The sequence below is a fragment of the Salmo salar genome, chromosome ssa19 (genome assembly GCF_905237065.1).
Source record: "Salmo salar chromosome ssa19, Ssal_v3.1, whole genome shotgun sequence".
NCBI lineage: Eukaryota > Metazoa > Chordata > Actinopteri > Salmoniformes > Salmonidae > Salmo > Salmo salar.
This window is the reverse complement of record NC_059460.1, coordinates 80886038-80907836: the sequence shown is the minus strand read 5'-3', so window position 1 is coordinate 80907836 and position 21799 is coordinate 80886038. Positions and strand designations below refer to the sequence as shown.

At 43.0% G+C, this 21799-nt stretch overlaps 1 protein-coding gene across 1 annotated transcript; it reads right to left on the bottom strand.

The window, feature by feature from the left end:
• Positions 1-133: 133 nt before the first annotated feature.
• Positions 134-21786, bottom strand: LOC106579698 (mellein synthase-like). The gene is made up of 6 exons (XM_045702792.1): positions 21566-21786; positions 20880-21033; positions 16221-16381; positions 12682-12888; positions 8979-9160; positions 134-6343 (listed from the first exon to the last, which is right to left on the bottom strand). Exons 1-6 carry the CDS (start codon positions 21645-21647, stop codon positions 779-781), a joined length of 6351 nt encoding a protein of 2116 aa, XP_045558748.1. The 5' UTR covers positions 21648-21786; the 3' UTR covers positions 134-778.
• Positions 21787-21799: the final 13 nt, after the last annotated feature.

Below are 21799 nucleotides of genomic sequence, written 5' to 3'. Positions count from 1 at the left end.
AGGTGCACAATTGGCCCAGCGTCGTCCGGATTTGGCCTGGGTAGGCCGTCGTTGTAAATAAGAATGTGTTCTTAGACTTGCCTAGTTAAATAAAGGTTAAATAAAAAAATTATAAAGAGATGCTCTGCTTTTTTTTGACACCACATGACACAAAGCAAGTCCTGCAGGCTCTAGTTTGATCTTATCTTGATTATTGTCCAGTCATGTGGTCAAGTGTTGCAAGGGAAGACCTAGTTAAGCTGCAGCTGGTCCAGAACAGATCGACACTTCTTGCTCTTCATTGTAATCAGAGGGCTGGTATTAATACTATGCATGCCAGTCTCTCTTGGCTAAGAGTTGAGGAAGACTGACTGTGTCACTTCTTGTTTTATAAGAAACAATGTGTTGTAAATTCCAAATTGTTTGCATAGTCAACTTACACACAGCACTAACATACACACTTAACTCAACAGACATGCCACCAGGGGTCTTTTCACAGTTCCCAGAGGTCCAGAACAAATTCAAAGAAATGTACGGTATTATACAAAGCCATGAGTGCACCACACAAAGCCTCTTCCCCATCTGACCTACTTGGTGTCTGTATGTACTGACATGTATGTGGAACTGATAGATGCACACTTACATTACATGTTCATGTTTTTAAATGTATATAAATTGTAAAGTAAGACTAGCTGTATCTATTGACGTCGGCTAATGTGGATCCTAATAAATCAAATAAAAAAATTAAGTTGACTGCAATGAATAAGCTTTAACAATTACATGTTGATGGAATAAGTCTCTACAATACAGCCGACATGTAATTTACTTCCTCCTTATTATCCATCAGATCCAAAACATGTTCATCACCATGCTCAGATTCCTGGTTTGCACCCTCTTTCAGCATTGCTACCAAAGTAGACAGTGTGCTGTCGGGGTCTAGCAATTTAACCAGGGGAACATTCACACCGCTGTCTTGAAAGAGAAGATTCTGCAAAGTCATTGCTAGCATTGAGTCAACGCCTAATGCCGTGAGAGAAGAATCGTCATTCAGCTGATCATTTTCAACACCTAGCTTTTCCCTGAGCACCGACCTGACGTATTCACTTGGTGACTTGGACGCGGTAGTTTGGTCATATATTGTATCTACCCCTTTGGCTTTTGTTAGCGCCTCAGCCACCAGTGCGCCTAGACGCATTTTTAGGGCGGCATTGTGAATAAGAACATGACGCCTCAGGTTATTGAAACTGAACTTGCAGACAACCTGTTGGGGTCTGTTCAGCACAAGGCATTGTTCTAGGCTCTCATGGATTTCTGCAACCTCCAAGACCATCATCCCCTTTGCTGACAGAAATGTTTGTAAATGGTCTTTGTTCAACAAGAGACCAAGGTTCAAAGCTCCCCAGTTGATGGACTGTCCTGCGAGTCCAACGTTTCGCCGATACTGACAGAATGTGTCCAAGAAGGAGTTGGCTGCACAATAGTTTGTTTGTGACGCATTGCCAATAAAGGCAGAAATGGAGGAATAACACACAAAGTAATCTAACTTGCAGTGTTTTGTGGCGTGGTGCAGATTCAGAGCCCCATTCACTTTGGGCTTCAGGACTTTCTCATAGAGAGATTTGTCAAGGGTTTCAATCAGCCCATCGTGCAGGACGACAGCGCTGTGGAACAACCCTCTGATTGGACAAGATGGGAAACTTTCCCCAATTGCAGTAATGGTCTTTACCACTTGTGCAGAGATTGAGACATCACACTGCAAGCTTACGACTGTGGTGCCATACTGACTCTTAATTTTGCTTATCTCCTGCTGTACGTCTGGCGAGGGCCTGCTTCTGGAAAGAATGACAATGTACCCACCTCCTCGATGTGCAATGAATTTCACTGTTTCAAACCCTAGTCCAGTTAGACCACCTGTAACAATGTACACAGACTTCTTCTGGAAAAGCTGGTTTGGTTTAGGCAGCAACTGAATGTCGGACAGTGCGCCTTTGGAATCATCTTTACCCAGTGCCACAACAGACAGGGTCTTTGAGCTGAAGTACGACTCAGATTCCTCAACAGGCAGGAAGTCAATGCTACCGGATGACATTGTCTGAAAGGTGTTGGTTTCAAAATCTAAAGACTTCTTGTCCAAATGCATTGATTTGAGCCAACGGTAAATGTGAGGCTTTTCTGCTCTGATAGATCCCTTTTCCAATATGCTAGACATCTGAACAGTCTGAATGCGAACATTGTCATTGCCACAACTGAAGACATTTTGTGAAAAGGAGGATTGCCACTCATTTTCGCATACAGCAACAATGTGTCTCACACCGGAAACATTGCAAGCTTTTTCAAACTGAGATTTGTCAAATGGTGGCAAAAGGACAAATGCGTCAAGCTTGTTCACATTGTGAAGCTGATCACTAAACTGAGGCAAGACAATGTTATACCATCCTGATTTATTTGCAGTTTGGGCTAAGATCTTTGTCAAACCTGAGTCAGGAACAGATGAGATGATGCCTAACCTCCGCTGTTTGACTTTGGATAATGCATGATGCAAGACTTCCCATGCAAGAACAAAGTAGGACACACAAGGAGCCTCCTTCAGAAATGTGAGCCTCTTTGTCTTGTAGCATGCTGCTTCAGGAATCACAATCTTAGAAGATGCAGCAATGGGATAACATGCGACTATATGGTCTCCCACTTTCAGTTTGTTCACATTTTTCCCTACAGCTGTGACAGTACCACTGAAGTCAAGAGCCAGAAGCTGGTGCTTCTGAGATGTATGATTGTTCCAGTATATTGTCTGACCATAGTTCAGATCAGAGACACTGACAGGACAGAAGTCTGAGGAATGAACACATATCTTACTGAGCTGAATCTCAACTGATTTCACTGGGATGTTTATATCATCAACATCACAGGGAACGGCAGACAAGCTAGTCATTCTGTACGGATCAGCAGTCTGAAGGATGAACTGCCCAGACTTCAAAGAATGGACATTTCCCTGTGAGTTGTCACTGCTTTCAGGGGGCGTGTGCACTATGGAAGGTTTCAGAATCTGCCCATCTTTCACCACCAATTCTGGGTATTTGCTGCAGGGGAATGAGTCAAGGACCTGAGACAGAGCTCTGATGTCCTCTGCAGAGACAGAGCTGATGTCAATCAGCTGGAAGGAAAGATCTGCCATTTCTGCAGCACACGATCTAGTCATACCTGACATGACAAAGCCTGAGCTGATACAGTCCACTGTGTTCTCTGCTGACCGGAAGGTTATTGCTCTGATGGAATTTGGAAATTTCATTACCTTCAGTTCCAGGACTATTTGTCGGAACATCTCACAGCAGCTTACCATGTTCTCCAGGATAGCCTCTGTTTTGTGTGAGGTAACATTGTCGTTGCTCCACACAAACAAGATTTCTTCAAAGCTGTTCAGATTTGACATTTGATCAAACAGCGCTTTAAATCCACGGCTCAAGAGATCATTGGCATGTGTGCAAGAGATGTATTGAGACTGTGAGCTCAAGTGTTTTCGGATGGCTTCGGATACACCCGTCTGGTCAGCGAAGACCAGTGCTTTGGGAGTATTAGTTGGCTTGTAGTCATCAGAGACAACACTGAAGTCATTGTGGAAGAAGTACTCTTCAACTACACAAGATTGACTTCCAAGATACTTGAATATAACATGCTTCAGTTCAACCAACACCCGGCCTGCTTTGTCTGTGAAACAGCCAGATACTTCAAAATGGTCCACTGCAACATTTGCAGCTCTCAAATACAGAACCATTTCAGGCTGCAAGGGTTCGTGAACAGTCAAACTGCCAATTTCTGCAGGAAAGCCAGGCCTTGCCATGAATGCATTCGCTGTTGTGACTTGAGTCAGTTGGAGCAAGTAGTCTAGCACTACAGGATGAATGCAGAAGTCATGCAACTGTGGAAGGAGCTCTTCAGGGACAGACACAACAGAGATGGCTTCCATCAAGTCTTCACCATAATGCACATCTCCTCTGTTTATGAAAACAGAACCATACTGAAACCCTCCCTTACTTAGGTAATTGTAGAAATCGTCAGTACTCATAGTTGATGTGCATCGCTTGTAAACCGAGTCTATAGAGATGTACTGTTCTTCGGCCAACCTCCCTTGCTTGCATGATATGCTGCCTGATGCATACGTTACTGTAGGAGATTGTATCTTAAACGTTGTCTCGTTTTCAATGTGATCCAGTTTGACACTCAACTCAGGAGAATTTGGTGAAATGACAAATGGACTCTGAAAACTGACACTGAGTTGCAGTGTGTTGAGTGGCACCTTTGGTTTGGCACTGGCCATGAAGGCAGCCAAACCCAACTCAACATAGAGGGCACCAGGGACAATTGCAACATCATTGTTTCTATGGTCCTGCAGGTAAGACACTGAGGCTGAAGCCAGATCACAGCTGAAGGTTTTTCCATCATTGCCTCTCTGAGTTAATACAGGATGACAGCCTAATGTGCCTGCCTCAAAGATGACATTGTTCTTCACACAATCAAACTGATACCTTGGTAAAGGTGTTGGGGATGTCTCACAACCTCTGTAGAACTGATCCCAGTCTACCTGAACCCCCAACTCAAACAGTTTGGACACAGTATTCAGCATTGTCTCATGATCTTTATCTGGCTGCACTGAGGTTAGCACTTGTGTCTCATTTCCCAGCGTCTCCTGGATGTTTCTTTGTAGAGCCCTTCTAGGGCCAATCTCCACAAAGACCACATTCTTATTCTCTTTGGCTGCTGATCTCACTGCCTGTTCAAATGAAACTGGCTCTCGAATGTTCCTGGCCCAGTATTTGCCTGTGCTGAAGTCTGGCTGCTCTACCTCCTTTCCTGTCACTGTGGAGAACAATTCTGTCTCAACATCATTGACTTGTAAAGAGCCAATACTGTCCTCTAGTTGAGACAGGATGGGATCCATCATCTGGCTGTGGTATGCAGCAGGGACATCCAGAACACGGAGGAACAGATTCTTCCTCTTGACTGAGCTGCTCAGCTTTTGATGGAGACTGTCAATAGCCTCTGCATCACCTGAGAGTGTGCAGGACTGTGGGCTGTTGAAGGCAGCCAAGGAAATCTTATTTGAGTAGGAGGGGAGGAGGTTCAAGACCTCTGATACGACCATGTTACTGACCACAAGCATTTTCCCTCCTGTGACCTTATTCTGCAGAGTACTGCGGAAGTAGATCACCTTCACTGCATCCTCAAGGGACAACAGCCCAGAGCAGTGGGCAGCAGCAACCTCTCCTACAGAGTGGCCAAGAATGGCATCAGGTTTGATGCCCCAGTGCTTGAAGAGACTGGCTATGCCAACCTGAATGGCAAAGAGGAGGGGCTGGACAACATCTGGTTTTGAAAAGCTATCATCATTCGATGCACTTTCCAGTTTGTCTGTGATGGACATTCTTTGGTACCTTTGAAAAAGTGCCTCAATCTCCCTTATCTTCTCTCTGAACACTGGCTCCTGTTTTAGCAACTGCTTGCACATGCCTTGGTAGGTCACACCATTCCCACAGAAAACAAACACTAACCTTGGATTGAGCATGGAGGGGTCAATCTTTTTGTTGAAAGCAGATTTTAGCTGGTTTCTCAGATCAACCAGTGATGACGTTGTGAATGCCCTCCTGTATTTATGTTTCAAGTGGCTTCTTCTACAGGCTGACGTATATGACAATCTCTGGAGTTCCACTGTTTTGTCTGCACTTATCTGTTCATCTGTGTCCTGTATCATCATGTTAAGGGATTTTTCTGAGGCTGCTGAGAGGACAAAATACTCATATGACCGCTCAACCCTAGCTGTTTTGGTGTGAGACTTGTTGTACTGTTTGACAATGGTGTGGGCATTTGTGCCCCCAAAACCAAAATTATTGATCCCTGCAACCCGTTCAACAGAGCCTGCATTGCCCCACTTTTCTGCTTTAGTGGGAACTTTTACATTCAAGGCTTTCACATCGATACTGGCACTGTCCTCAGAGTAGAACAGTGAAGGGACAATGGTTTCATGTTTCATCATTAGGAGTACCTTGATTAGCCCTGCCACTCCAGCTGCAGATTCAGTGTGTCCAATGTTGCCTTTCACAGAGCCGATGAGGAGTGTCTCTGAACCTGGAGGTCTGGCTTTGGCAATGACTTTGGAGATGCTGCCTGCTTCTATGGGATCCCCCACTGGAGTTCCAGTCCCATGAGCCTCTATGTACTGGACCGATAACAGGTCAGACTCTGAATAGATTCCTCGCAGCAGCTCCTCTTGCTGGACCATGGATGGCTTGGTGATTGGAGTGACTGTGTGACCGTCTTGGTTTACAGCAGTGTTGCTTATGATGCCCCATACATGGTCATTCTCCTTGAGAGCCTGTAAAATATAAATCAGTGCTGCTTATGATGCCCCACACATGGTCATTCTCCTTGAGAGCCTGTGTAAAATATAAATCAGTGTTGCTTATGATGCCCCACACATGGTCATTCTCCTTGAGAGCCTGTGTAAAATATAAATCAGTGCTGCTTATGATGCCCCATACATGGTCACAGTCTTTCAAGGCCTGTAAAAGATTTGAAATTCAACAGAATTGATATCATGTTTGATGGACCAGTGTTTGATGGACCAGTGTTTGATGGACCAAACATAGTAATAAAGATGATACATAATAGCTTTTCTATTGCAGTCTAAATTAAATAGGTAATAAGGGACGGTAAGTATAGTGAGCTCCAACAGTATTGTGACAGTGACAATTTTTGTTGTTGTTTTGGCTCTGTTCTTGTAATTATACAATGACTATGAGGCTAAAGTGCAGATTGTCAGCTATGATTTTTAGGGTAATTTTCCTCCATATCGGGTGAACGGTTTAGAAATTACAGCAGTTTTTGTAAATTAATGTGGATGCTACCATGATTACGGATAGCCCTGAATTAATTGTCAATTATGATGAATGAGAAAGTTACAGACACACAATTATCATACCCACCAAAATCCTAACCTCCCCTGTTATTATAAGGGTGAGAGGCTAGCACGTCTTTGGGGGGATAGATATTTGTGAGTCTGTACATTTCTCAATCATCATGACTCAGGACTATCCATAATCATGGTAGCATCCACATTAATGTAGAACTGTTTCGAAACATATTCTATTCTTATTTACAATAAAAGGGACTCCAAAAATGACACAATACATTATTTACCATTAATTTCTATTGGCCACAAAAAAAATCTGAAAGAGCAAAAGCAAAACAAACAGCAAAAGCATCCAACAAGTTTGTAGAGTACTAAACTTTTGACTATTTTATTACACAAGTGAATGTGTGACCGAGCGGCTGAAATCGGTCTTATGTAGAAAAATTTGAAATTGTGTTTTTTTTTACATTGGATAAAAGTAGAGAGCTACAAAATGGTCTATCATACACTACAGTTGAGGAACAATGTGAAAGTAATTTTGCTTTAAAAGTTGATAGACTTTTGAGAAAATGGCCTTTGAATGTTTTGACACTACTGCTGGAGAGCCCTTCTTTGTCTACACCCATTCACGATCGTTCACACCCTCGTAAGCTTTATTATACACAGATTCAAAATAGCTATTGATAACAAATGTGTACTTTGTGGTTGTGACCCAGAGACTTTTGACCATTTATTTTGGGACTGTTCTTATGTCAGAAGGTTTTGGAGTGAGCTAGATTTTATTTTAAAATAAACTAATATTAACGTTAATTTGAAAGACTGATATTATGTTGAATTTTTATCTAAATTATATGGACCCTGATATAACTTTCACTGTTCATTTCTTTATTTTTCAAGTCGACGGAGAACAAAACCATTGTTTAAGATAGAATTTAAATATTATTTTGACATTTTCAGTAAGTGTAAAAAACAAAAAATCTATACGTACCATGAAACTTTTTTGCCAAATTGAAAATGTATCTCGATATGTAAGGTTTATGTTAGGTTTATGTACTTTTGTTTTTATATTTCTGTTTTTGTATTTGTTTTGTTCATAATAATAATAAAAATAAATTTAAAAAATCAGTCAAGCACCCAAGCTAACTTGCTAGCTACTTCCAGACACAAATGAGAGAACAGCTCATTGAACATTACTCGCCCTAGCAGAGCTGGTTAGGCTGTTATGTTATCCAGAGCGTTGGTGACTGTAACTGTGCTGTCAGATTGTCTGTAAATTCAGAGCGTTTCGCTCTCGGAGCGTTCAGAGCGCACACTGGACGCTCTGGCTGATGAGTATGGTTGATCCAAATATTCTGACCCCACAACGGCAGTCAAACACTCAAGCTAACTGGCTGACTTGCTAGCTACTTGCAAACACATAATGAGAGAACACCCCACGCTAATGGGAAGGTTGCTGACTTTTTCTGTGGCTAAACCAACTAGGCTCATCATTTAACAATTGTATTCGTATTTACAGATGGCATACAAGTTTGTTATTAAGGCACATGAAAGTTCACATGTTCAAGAAGGTATTTCTGCCTATAAAACGCATTTTGATAAATAAAAAAAGTTTATGTTCAAACGGCTCTCCTGTGAAGTAGTGACCCGCGACATACGTACGCCTTTTTTACTGAAATGGGTCACATTTGTCCCAATATGTTTGGTCCCATAAAATGGGGGGGGGGGGGGGGTAATGTACAAAAACGGATTTCTAAACGGTTCACCTGATATGGATGAAAATATCCTCAAATGAAAGCTGACAATCTGCACTTTATCCTAATAGTCATTATATCATTTCAAATCCAACGTGCTGGAGTACAGAGCCAAAACAACAACAATTGTGTCACTGTCCCAATACTTTTGGAGCTCACTGTATATGTCACATATTAGTCATATACTCTACAAGTTCTTTGACAAAATGAAAGCTTGAGAGTTCATTTCATTTATCAAATACTCCCAGACACAGTTTTATGGCCTGACTGGCTAAATGTTTGCCCAGTTTGAATATGTTTGAACTGTACTGCAACGAGTGCAAATGGAAGAAATCATAAGCGCTCACTTGTTTCAGTGGCTTCAGTAGAAGAATCCCACAACCCTCTCCTCTGCCATAGCCATCTGCTCTGCGGGAGAAAGGTTTGCTGGTGCCTTCAGGTGAAATCATCTTTGCCTTGCTGAGAGCGACAAAGACTTGTGGCTCTATGATACAGCTTACACCGCCACAGAGAGCCATCTCACAGTCACCTGGTTGGACAAACGGGTTTTAATATAATTGCAGGTGGCACTCAAACAGCACCTGCTCATGCAGCTGAAAAAAAGGTTAATAGTCAAACATACAGTATGATTTTATTTTTTGCTTGATCTTTTTAGAAATTGCCCTCTGGGCACAATTGACAGGCTGAGACAGAAGAGAACTGAAAATTTTTTTCAGAAGAAAAAGGATATCAAAGTGAAACAGTTCTCTAAAGACACAGGAGACAATAATACAAGAAACAACACTTCTGTAGCTTGTCAACTATGTGTCTGTCTATCCCTGTTCTCTCCTCTCTGCACAGGCCATACAAACGCTTCACACCGCGTGGCCGCTGCCACTCTAACCTGGTGGTCCCAGCGCGCACGACCCACGTGGAGTTCCAGGTCTCCGGCAGCCTCTGGAACTGCCGGTCTGCAGCCAACAAGGCTGAGTTCATCTCAGCCTATGCTACCCTCCAGTCCCTAGACTTCCTGGCGCTGACGGAAACATGGATTACCACAGATAACACTGCTACTCCTACTGCTCTCTCTTCGTCTGCCCACGTGTTCTCGCATACCCCTAGAGCATCGAGCCAGCGGGGTGGTGGCACTGGAATCCTCATCTCTCCCAAGTGGACATTCTCTCTTTCTCCCCTGACCCATCTGTCTATCTCCTCATTTGAATTCCATGCTGTCACAGTTACCAGCCCTTTCAAGGTTAACATCCTTATCATTTATCGCCCTCCAGGTTCCCTTGGAGAGTTCATCAATGAGCTTGACGCCTTGATAAGTTCCTTTCCTGAGGATGGCTCACCTCTCACAGTTCTGGGTGACTTTAACCTCCCCACGTCTACCTTTGACTCATTCCTCTCTGCCTCCTTCTTTCCACTCCTCTCCTCTTTTGACCTCACCCTCTCACCTTCCCCCCTACTCACAAGGCAGGCAATACGCTTGACCTCATCTTTACTAGATGCTGTTCTTCCACTAATCTCATTGCAACTCCCCTCCAAATCTCCGACCACTACCTTGTATCCTTTTCCCTCTTGCTCTCATCCAACACTTCTCACTCTGCCCCTACTCGGATGGTATTGCGCCGTCCCAACCTTCGCTCTCTCTCTCCCGCTACTCTCTCCTCTTCCATCCTATCATTTCTTCCCTCTGCTCAAACCTTCTCCAACCTATCTCCTGATTCTGCCTCCTCAACCCTCCTCTCCTCCCTTTCTGCATCCTTTGATTTTCTCTGTCCCCTATCCTCCAGGCCGGCTCGGTCCTCCCCTCCTGCTCCGTGGCTCGACGACTCACTACGAGCTCACAGAACAAGGCTCCGGGCAGCCGAGCGGAAATGGAGGAAAACTCGCCTCCCCTGCGGACCTGGCATCCTTTCACTCACTCCTCTCTACATTCTCCTCTTCTGTCTCTGCTGCTAAAGCCACTTTCTACCACTCTAAATTCCAAGCATCTGCCTCTAACCCTAGGAAGCTCTTTGCTACCTTCTCCTCCCTCCTGAATCCTCCTCCCCCCCTCCCTCTCTGCGGATGACTTCGTCAACCATTTTGAAAAGAAGGTTGACGATATCCGATCCTCGTTTGCTAAGTCAAACGACACCGCTGGTCCTGCTCACACTGCCCTACCCTGTGCTTTGACCTCTTTCTCCCCTCTCTCTCCAGATGAAATCTCGCGTCTTGTGACGGCCGGCCGCCCAACAACCTGCCCACTTGACCCTATCCCCTCCTCTCTTCTCCAGACCATTTCCGGAGACCTTCTCCCCTTCCTCACCTCGCTCATCAACTCATCCTTGACCGCTGGCTACGTCCCTTCCGTCTTCAAGAGAGCGAGAGTTATACCCCTTCTGAAAAAACCTACACTCGATCCCTCCGATGTCAACAACTACAGACCAGTATCCCTTCTTTCTTTTCTCTCCAAAACTCTTGAACGTGCCGTCCTTGGCCAGCTCTCCTGCTATCTCTCTCAGAATGACCTTCTTGATCCTAATCAGTCAGGTTTCAAGACTGGGCATTCAACTGAGACTGCTCTTCTCTGTGTCACGGAGGCTCTCCGCACTGCTAAAGCTAACTCTCTCTCCTCTGCTCTCATCCTTCTAGACCTATCTGCTGCCTTTGATACTGTGAACCATCAGATCCTCCTCTCCACCCTCTCCGAGTTGGGCATCTCCGGCGCGGCCCACGCTTGGATTGCGTCCTACCTGACAGGTCGCTCCTACCAGGTGGCGTGGCGAGAATCTGTCTCCGCACCATGCGCTCTCACCACTGGTGTCCCCCAGGGCTCTGTTCTAGGCCCTCTCCTATTCTCGCTATACACCAAGTCACTTGGCTCTGTCATATCCTCACATGGTCTCTCCTATCATTGCTATGCAGACGACACACAATGAATCTTCTCCTTTCCCCCTTCTGATAACCAGGCGGCGAATCGCATCTCTGCATGTCTGTCAGACATATCAGTGTGGATGACGGATCACCAGCTCAAGCTGAACCTCGGCAAGACGGAGCTGCTCTTCCTCCCGGGGAAGGACTGCCCGTTCCATGATCTCGCCATCACGGTTGACAACTCCCTTGTGTCCTCCTCCCAGAGTGCTAAGAACCTTGGCGTGATCCTGGACAACACCCTGTCGTTCTCCACTAACATCAAGGCGGTGACCCGATCCTGTAGGTTCATGCTCTACAACATTCGCAGAGTACGACCCTGCCTCACACAGGAAGCGGCGCAGGTCCTAATCCAGGCACTTGTCATCTCCCGTCTGGATTACTGCAACTCGCTGTTGGCTGGGCTCCCTGCCTGTGCCATTAAACCCCTACAACTCATCCAGAACGCCGCAGCCCGTCTGGTGTTCAACCTTCCCAAGTTCTCTCACGTCACCCCGCTCCTCCGCTCTCTCCACTGGCTTCCAGTTGAAGCTCGCATCCGCTACAAGACCATGGTGATTGCCTACGGAGCTGTGAAGGGAACGGCACCTCCATACCTTCAGGCTCTGATCAGGCCCTACACCCAAACAAGGGCACTGCGTTCATCCACCACTGGCCTGCTGGCCCCCTACCTCTGAGGAAGCACAGATCCCGCTCAGCCCAGTCAAAACTGTTCGCTGCTCTGGCACCCCAATGGTGGAACAAGCTCCCTCACGACGCCAGGACAGCGGAGTCAATCACCACCTTCCAGAGACACCTGAAACCCCACCTCTTTAAGGAATACCTAGGATAGGATAAAGTAATCCTTCTAACCCCCCCCTTAAAAGATTTAAATGCACTATTGTAAAGTGGTTGTTCCACTGGATATCATAAGGTGAATGCACCATTTTGTAAGTCGCTCTGGATAAGAGCGTCTGCTAAATGACTTAAATGTAATGTAATGTAATGAGACGAGTAGACAACATTCAATCTACATTACATATTAAAACAAGCAACAACCATCCTCCATTTGTTTTTATATAGAAATTACTGTCAAATGTTTCTATACAGTACATACTGTGTCTTCTACTAGCCAAGCAATTTTCTTACTCACAATTAGATAAAGATGTGTACCTTGTTTTATGGCTTGACAAGCAAAGTGCAGTGCCACAAGAGATGAGGAACAGGCACTGTCTAGGGCAACTGATGGACCAGTGAGGTTGAAGGTGTAGGATATCCGGTTGGCTGCAATACTCATGGATTTACCAGTGCCAGTCCAATGGTTGATCAAGCAGGGATTGTATTTGGCTGTTGTGAGATTGTAGTCGCTGTTCATCAGTCCTATAATTAAAATGGATATAAGTAACAATCATATGGTGTCACCACTAAATAATAATAAAAAGTCAAATTACCACAGGTATTCCTAGGTCCATTTAAGGACCACAAAAATGACAGCTGTGCCATACTGGTTGCAAGATAGTTGGGAAGAGATTATTGATGTGCCGATTCCATGGCACAGGGTTTATGAACTGATACAAACAGGAGTGGATTCAAAACGTAGAGTTTTTCAATTTAAATTATTATAAAAAGTGCATTTGGAAGTATTCAGAGTTTGTTACAATACAGCCTTATTCTAAAATTGATTAAATCGTTTTTTTCCCTCATCAATATACACACAATACCCCATAATGACAAAGCAAAAACAGATTTGACTTTTTCGCAAATCTATTACAAAATAAAACAGAAATTTCCCATCTACTGTTGAAGTCGGAAGTTTTACATACACCTTAGCCAAATACATTTAAACTCAGTTTTTCACATTTCCTGACATTTAATCCTAGTAAAAATGCCCTGTCTTAGGTCAGTTAGGATCACCACTTTATTTTAAGAATGTGTAATGTCAGAATAATAGTAGAGAGAATGATTTAGTTCAGCTTTTATTTCTTTCATCACATTCCCAGTGGGACAGATACACTCAATTAGTATTTGGTAGCATTGCCTTTAAATTGATTAACTTGGGTCAAACGTTTCGGGGAGCATTCCACAAGCTTCCCATAATAAGTTGGGTGAATTTTGGCCCATTCCTCCTGACAGAGCTGATGTAACTGAGTCAGGTTTGTAGGCCTCCTTGCTCGCACGCTTTTTCAGTTCTTCCCACAAATATTCAATTGGATTGAGGTCAGGGCTTTGTGACGGCCACTCCAATACCTTGACTTTGTTGTCCTTAAGCCATTTTGCCACAACTTTGGAAGTATGCTTGGGGTCATTGTCAGTTTGGAAGACCCATTTGCGACCAAGCTTTAACTTCCTGACTGATGTCTTGAGATGTTACTTCAATATATCCACATAATGTTCCTGGCTCATGATGCCATCTATTTTGTGCTTCACCTAAGTGTAAACTTCCGACTTCAACTGTACATACAGTAAGTATTCTGATTTTTACTCAGTACTGTGTTGATGCATCTTTGGCAGCGATTACAGCCTCGAGTCTTATTAGGTATGATGCTACAGGCTTGGCACAGCTGTATTTGGGGAGTTTCTCCCATTCTTCTCTGCAGATTCTCTCAAGCTCTGTCAGGTTGTAAATAGCTGCACAGCTGCACAGCTATTTTCAGGTGTCTCCAGAGATGTTCGATTGGGTTAGAGTCCGGGCTCTGGCTGGGCCACTGAAGGACTTATCCCGAAGCCACTCCTGTCTTGTCTTGGCTGTGTGCTTAGGGTCATTGTCCTGTTGGAAGGTGAACCTTCACCCCAGTCTGAGGTCCTGAGCACTCTTGAGCAGGTTTTCATTAAGGATCTCTCTGTACTTTGCTCCGTTCCTCGTCCCCCGTCCTGACTTGTCTCCCAGTCCCTGCCGCTGAAAAACATCCCCACAGCATGATGCTGCCACCACCATGCTTCACCATAGGGATGGTACCAGGTTTCCTCCAGACGTGACACTTGGCATTCAGGCCAAAGAGTTCAGTCTTGGTTTCATCACAGTTGTGTCATGTGCCTTTTACTGAAGAATGGCTTCCGGCTGGCCATTCTACCATAAAAGCCTGATTAGTAGAGTGCCGCAGAGATGGTTGTCCTTCTGGAAGGTTCTCCCATCTCCACAGAGGAACTTGTGAGCTCTGTCAGAGTGACCATCGGGTTCTTGGTCACCTCGCTGACCAAGGCCATTCTTCCCCGATGACTCAGTTTGGCAGGGTGGCCAGCTCTAGGAAGATTCTTGGTGGTTTCAAAGTTCTTCCATTTAAGAATGCTGGAGGCCACTGTGTTCTTGGGGAACTTAAATGCTGCAGACATTTTTTGGTACCCTTCCCAAGATCTGTGCCATGACACATTCCTGTATCGGAGCTCTACAGACAATTCCTTCCACCTCATGGCTTGGTTTTTGCTCTGACATGCACTGTCAACTGTGGGACCTTATATAGACAGCAGTGTGCCTTTCCAAGTCATGTCCAATTAATTCAATTGAATTTACCACAGGTGGACTCCAATCAAGTTGTAGAAACATCTCAAGGATGATCAATGGAAACAGGATGTACTTGAGCTCAATTTCGAGTCTAATAGCAAAGGGTCTGAATACTTAGAATAAGGTTGTAACATAACAAAATTTGGAAAAAGGTAAGGGGTTCTGAATACTTTCCGAATGCACTGTATATGGGGGATACAACCTTCCCAGCTCTGCCGATTTTGCTGTGAAGAGACAGAATCTTTACATCATTTGTTTTGTTACTGCCTATATGTAGCTTGTTTTTGATTGCAGGTTTTAGGAATGGCTGAAAAATCACAAAATGTACTTAAAGCTATCTTTGAAAATAACACAGCTGGGTGACTTGAAAATCCATGGTCAGTCAATCATTAATATATTAGTACATTTGGTAAAGGAGTTCATCTTTATATTTAGAATCTGTGGAAACGATATGACAATAGAAAGGTCCAGAACTTTTGTGAAACATTACAGCACAGTTGAAAAATATTTGTCAATTGGAGGTCAAGACTGTTTTTTTTTTTTTTTTTTTAGATAGATGAGCTGAATGGTGCGATAAAAATAATAATAAAATATATATATAAATATATAGAGAGATAACTAATGTAAAATGTACCGTGTCCGGTATAAACTGGAAGTAGATGACTAAGTGTTGTTGTACATTAGTTTACTCCAATTTGGGAAAGGGAGGTAGTGTTACGGGAAAATATATTTTTAAAAGATATGGGGGATTGGAAATGATGCAAAAAACGACATTGATAGAACCCACAATTTATCTGCAATATATATATATATATATATACACACATACATTAAGAAGCAACACAAATGTAACCAGTGCAGAGGTATTTGGTGTGTCATTAGCATTATGCAGTACCAGTCAAAAGTTTGGACCCACCTACTGTAGTCATTCATGGGATTTTCTTTATTTGGACTATTTTCTACATTGTAGAATATTAGTGAAGACTGTGAACTGTGAAATAACACATATGGAATCATGTAGTAACCAAAAAAGGGTTAAATAAATCTAAATATATTTTATATGACATTCTTCAAAGTAGCCACCCTGTGTCTTGATAACAGCTTTGCACGGTCTTGGCATTCTACAATGTTGAAAATAGTAAAAATAAAGAAATGAATGAGTAGCTATGTCCAAACTTTTGACTGGTACTGTAGGTATATAAAACGTTTTTACCTATGTATACTCCAGTCCTTGTTCCGCTGGCTTTCTCTATTTGCAATCCAGCATTCTCTAGAGCCCTGTAGGTGCAGTGCAGCAAGACTTTGTGCTGAGGGTCCATGTGGTCAGCCTCAGCATCGGTGACACCAAACAACCTTAGGTCTAGTTCATTGAAGCTAAGAATAAAAACATTAACCGCTAAACAAGAGTGGAAAATATTGGATACAACAAAAGCAATCTGAAGCTGGGAATTCAGGGGCAAGAGCATTTGTTGGTCAACTGTACATTACCAACAATATCATTCTAAAATACAGTATAGTACCTTTGGTTATATAAATTAAGAGTTTCATTCCAAAATGTGGTGTACTGTACATACTGAACAAAAAATATAAACGCAACACGCAACAATTTTAAAGATTTTACTGAGTTACAGTATAAGGAAATCAGTCAATTTAAATAAATAAATTAGGCCTTAATCTATGGATTTCACATGACTGGGTAGGGGCGTGGGCCTGGGAGGGTTTACTCCTCAGTTTCATCAGCTGTCCAGGTGACTGGTCTCAGACGATCCTGCAGCTGAAGAAGCCTGATGTGGAGGTCTTGGGCTGGCGTGGTTACAAGTGGTCTGCGATTTTGAGGCTGGTTGGACGTACTGCCAAATTCTCTAAAATGACGTTGGAAGCGGCTTACGGTAGAGAAATTAACATTAAATGATCTGGCAATTGCTCTGGTGGACATTCACGCAGTCAGCATGCAAAAATGTACGCTTCCTCAGAACTTGAGACATCTGTGGCATTGTGTTGTGTGACAAAACTGCTCAATTTAGAGTGGCCTTTTATTGTCCACAGCACAAGGTGCACCTGTGTTATGATCATGCTGTTTAATCAGCTTCTTGACATGCCACACCTGTCACGTAAAAAATCACATAACTGATTTATTGTATCCAGTGTATGCACTGTGTTAATTTTTTCCCCACTAGGCTAAATCAAGGGCAGCTTTTCTTGTTTGACTATATACACTTGTCACGTCCTGACCAGTATAAGGGGTTATATGTTATTGTAGTTTGGTCAGGGCGTGGCAGGGGTGTGTTTGTTTTGTGTTATCGGGGTTTTTGGGTATGGTTCTATGTTTTTGTATTTCTATGTTTTTCTATGTTGTGTATTTCTTTGTGTTGGCCTGGTATGGCTCTCAATCAGGAACAGCTGTACATCGTTGTTGCTGATTGGGAGTCATAATTAGGTAGCCCTTTTTTCACCTGTCTTTTGTGGGAAGTTGATTTTGCATAGCTGTGAGTAGCCTGTTCATTCGTTTTCTTTTCTTGTTTTGTTTTGTAAGTGTTCAATAAACGTTAAAATGAGCACTCAACCCGCTGCGCCTTGGTCTACTCCCTTCGACGGCCGTTACAACACTTTAGGGAAGGATTTAAGGAATAATAACAACATTGAAAGTCTGTCACAATTCATTATTTGTCGGTCAAGGATGGATTGATTCTTGGACTCGGATATGGACTCGGAGTATAGCCAGAGCCATAGACAGTGTATTTGGAAAGTATTCAGACCCCTTGACTTTTTCCACATTTTGTTACATTACAGCAGCATTCTAAAATTGATTAAATATTTTGTTTCCCTCATCAATCTACACACAATAACCCATAATGACAAAGTGAAAACAGGTTTTTAGAAATGTTTGCAAATGTATTAAAAATAAAAACTTAATTAACTTATTTACATACAGTAAGTATTGAGACCTTTTGCTATGAGACTAGAAATTGAACTGTTTCCATTGATAATCCTTGCTTCAACTTGATTGGAGTCCACCTGTGGTAAATTCAAATGATTGGACATGGTTTGAAAAGGCACACAACAGTCTATATAAGGTCCCGCAGTTGTCAGAGCTAAAACCAAGCCATGAGGTCGAAGGAATTGTTCGTAGAGCTCCAAGACAGGATTGTGTCAAGGCACAGATCTGGGGAAGGGTAACAAAACATTTCTGCAGCATTGAAGGTCTCCAAGAACACAGTGGCCTCCATCATTCTTAAATGGAAGAAGTTTGGAACCACCAAGACTCTTTCTAGAGCTGGCCGACCGGCCAAACTGAGCAATCGGTGGGGAAGGGCCATGGTCAGGGAGATGACCAAGAACCCGATGGTCACTCTGAGAGAGCTCCAGAGTTCTTCTGTGGAGATGGGAGAACCTTACAGAAGGACAACCACCTCTGCAGCACTCCACCAATCAGGCCTTTATGGCCAGCCAGAAGCCACTCTTCAGTAAAATGCACATAACAGCCCGCTTGGAGTTTTCCAAAAAGGCACCTAAAGGACTCTCAGACCATGACAACCAAAATTCTCTGGTCTGATGAAACCGAGATTGAAGTCTTTGGCCTGAATGCCAAGCATCACGTCTGGAGGAAACCTGGCACCATCCCTACGGGGAAGCATGGTGGTGGCAGCACCATGCTGTGGGAATGTTTTTCAGCGGCAGGAACTGGGAGACTGGTCAGGATCGAGGGAAAGATGAACGGAGCAAAGTGCAGAGGGAACCTTGATGTAAACCTGCTAAAACCTGTTTTTGCTTTGTCACTATGGGGTATTGTGTGTACAGTTGTGGCCAAAAGTTTTGAGAATGACACAAATATTAATTTTCACAAAGTCTGCTGCCTCAGTTTGTATGATGGCAATTTGCATATACTCCAGAATGTTATGAAGAGTGATCAGATGAATTGCAATTAATTGCAAAGTCCCTCTTTGCCATGCAAATGAACTGAATCCCCCCAAAACATTTCCACTGCATTTCAACCCTGCCACAAAAGGACCAGCTGACATCATGTCAGTGATTCTCTCGTTAACACAGGTGTCAGTGTTGACGAGCACAAGGCTGGAGATCACTCTGACATGCTGATTGAGTTTGAATAACTGACTGGAAGCTTCAAAGGGAGGGTGGTGCTTGGAATCATTGTTCTTCCTCAGTCAATCATGGTTATCTGCAAGGAAACACGTGCCGTCATCATTGCTTTGCACAAAAAGGGCTTCACAGGCAAGGATATTGCTGCCAGTAAGATTGCACCTAAATCAACCTTTTATTGGATCATCAAGAACTTCAAAGAGAGCGGTTCAATTGTTGTGAAGAAGGATTCAGGGCGCCCAAGAAAGTCCAGAAAGCGCCAGGACCGTCTCCTAAAGTTGATTCAACTGCGGGATCGGGGCACCACCAGTACAGAGCTTGCTCAGGAATGGCAGCAGGCAGGTGTGAGTGCATCTGCACGCACAGTGAGGTGAAGACTTTTGGAGGATGGCCTGGTGTCAAGAAGGGCAGCAAAGAAGCCACTTCTCTCCAGGAAAAACATCAGTGACAGACTGATATTCTGCAAAAGGTACAGGGATTGGACTGCTGAGGACTGGGGTAAAGTCATTTTCTCTGATGAATCCCATTTCTGATTGATTGGGGCATCCGGAAAAAAGCTTGTCCGGAGAAGACAAGGTGAGCGCTACCATCAGTCCTGTGTCATGCCAACAGTAAAGCATCCTGAGACCATTCATGTGTGGGGTTGCTTCTCAGCCAAGGGAGTGGGCTCACTCACAATTTTGCCTAAGAACACAGCCATGAATAAAGAATGGTACCAACACATCCTCCGAGAGCAACTTCTCCCAACCATCCAGGAACAGTTTGATGACGAACAATGCCTTTTCCAGCATGATGGAGCACCTTGCCATAAGGCAAAAGTGATAACTAAGTGGCTCGGGGAACAAAACATCGATATTTTGGGTCCATGGCCAGGAAACTCCCCAGACCTTAATCCCATTGAGTATTTGTGGTCAATCCTCAGGAAGCGGGTGGACAAACAAAACTCCACAAATTCTGACAAACTCCAAGCATTGATTATGCAAGAATGGGCTGCCATCAGTCAGGATGTGGCCCAGAAGTTAATTGACAGCATGCCAGGGCGGATTGCAGAGGTCATGAATAAGAAGGGTCAACACTGAAAATATTGACTCTTTGCATCAACTTCATGTAATTGTCAGTAAAAGCCTTTGACACTTATGAAATGCTTGTAATTATACTTCAGTATTCCATAGTAACATCTGACAAAAATATCTAAAGACACTGAAGCAGCAAACTTTGTGGAAATTAATATTTGTGTCATTCTCAAAACTTTTGGCCATGACTGTAGATTGATGTGGGGGAAAAAAACAATTTAATGCAGTTTAGAATAAGGCTGTAATGTAACAAAATGTGGAAAAAGTCAAGGGGTCTGAATGCTTTCAGAATACACTGTACAGTATAGACAATTGGGCCAATTTTTAAAAAACTTGAATATTGTTTAAAATCTAGATATTCAGTTACATAGCATTTGTTTTTATATTCCCCATATATTTATTGGTGTGCTAACATGGCTGCCATAGAATGTTGTAGTGACAATGCATAATAATGCTAAAACTTCAATGCCCCAACTCTTTAAACACATGGCTTTGGATAGAGCACGTTTTGGTAATGACACAAGTGTATCAGATATCTAGTTTAGCAAAAAGTATGAGAACAGCCATAATTAATACAGAAAGCAGACATTCATTTCAGATAAAAAAAATATTGTGTTTTGGAATCAAACCCTTGAAATTCTTTAATTGAATAACAGTAGCAGTGGTAAAAAAAGAAATGGTCAGTGAATCTTCGTACTAACCCATCTATGAGAGCAGCTTTGATAGTGTGAGACTTCCCAGGTTTTCTGTTGTCAGCATCATACCAGTAAGTACTGTTGAACCTCTCATCAGGGATTGGAACTGCACAGTTCTTCCCTTCCAGAAGAACCTTCCAGAAATTGTCAAGCCCCTCACCTGGAATTGAATATTGGTTGAATCAGAATAGGGAATTAATCTAAATTGTTTCAACATTAATAAGTAATCAACATATTAGTTTTACATCAAAGTATTATTTTTCTTACCAATTGTTTATTTTTTAACAAAATGTAGCTTGTCTGTAAATAAGCCCTTGCTTTAAAAGCATATTTGGATCAGATATTTACATCATACCTAAGTTAGTAGATGTTTCATAATAGTTGTCGCAGTATAATAACCTCTGTAGTCTGAGGTTTTACATTGCTGGCATTGTAGTGATTTAATTAATCAACATGAATTGAGCAGCTTCTTATGGTTCTATACGAGGTGAAAACATTCCATGACTGCATATAGCAATAACCAGTGATTTGCCTGGTGATTCTAGACCTTTCTTTATTCATACATCTCTACAGTAGTTATTTTGCTTTCCAGTCATCTCAAATTGCTTTAAAGTGAGTGAAAAGATATACTGAAATGAATTACAATTCTTAAGAGAACTAGCTACATCACAAAATTAGATAAACTGTCAAACCTCCAGGGAAGCTGCATCCAATGCCAACAACTGCAATGGCTCCCTCTTCGTCCTCCATCCTGGCTCCCTCTTCCTCCTCCATCCTGGCTGTCTGTCACACACACACCAGCTGGACACTGCAATGCGTGCACTTATTTCTAAACCTCTAGTATAACCTAAACTCAGATAGAAGGTGCTGAATTTACCTCCAGTTTCTTTGGCTCATTAGCAGTAGTAGTAGTAGTAGGTTGGTCT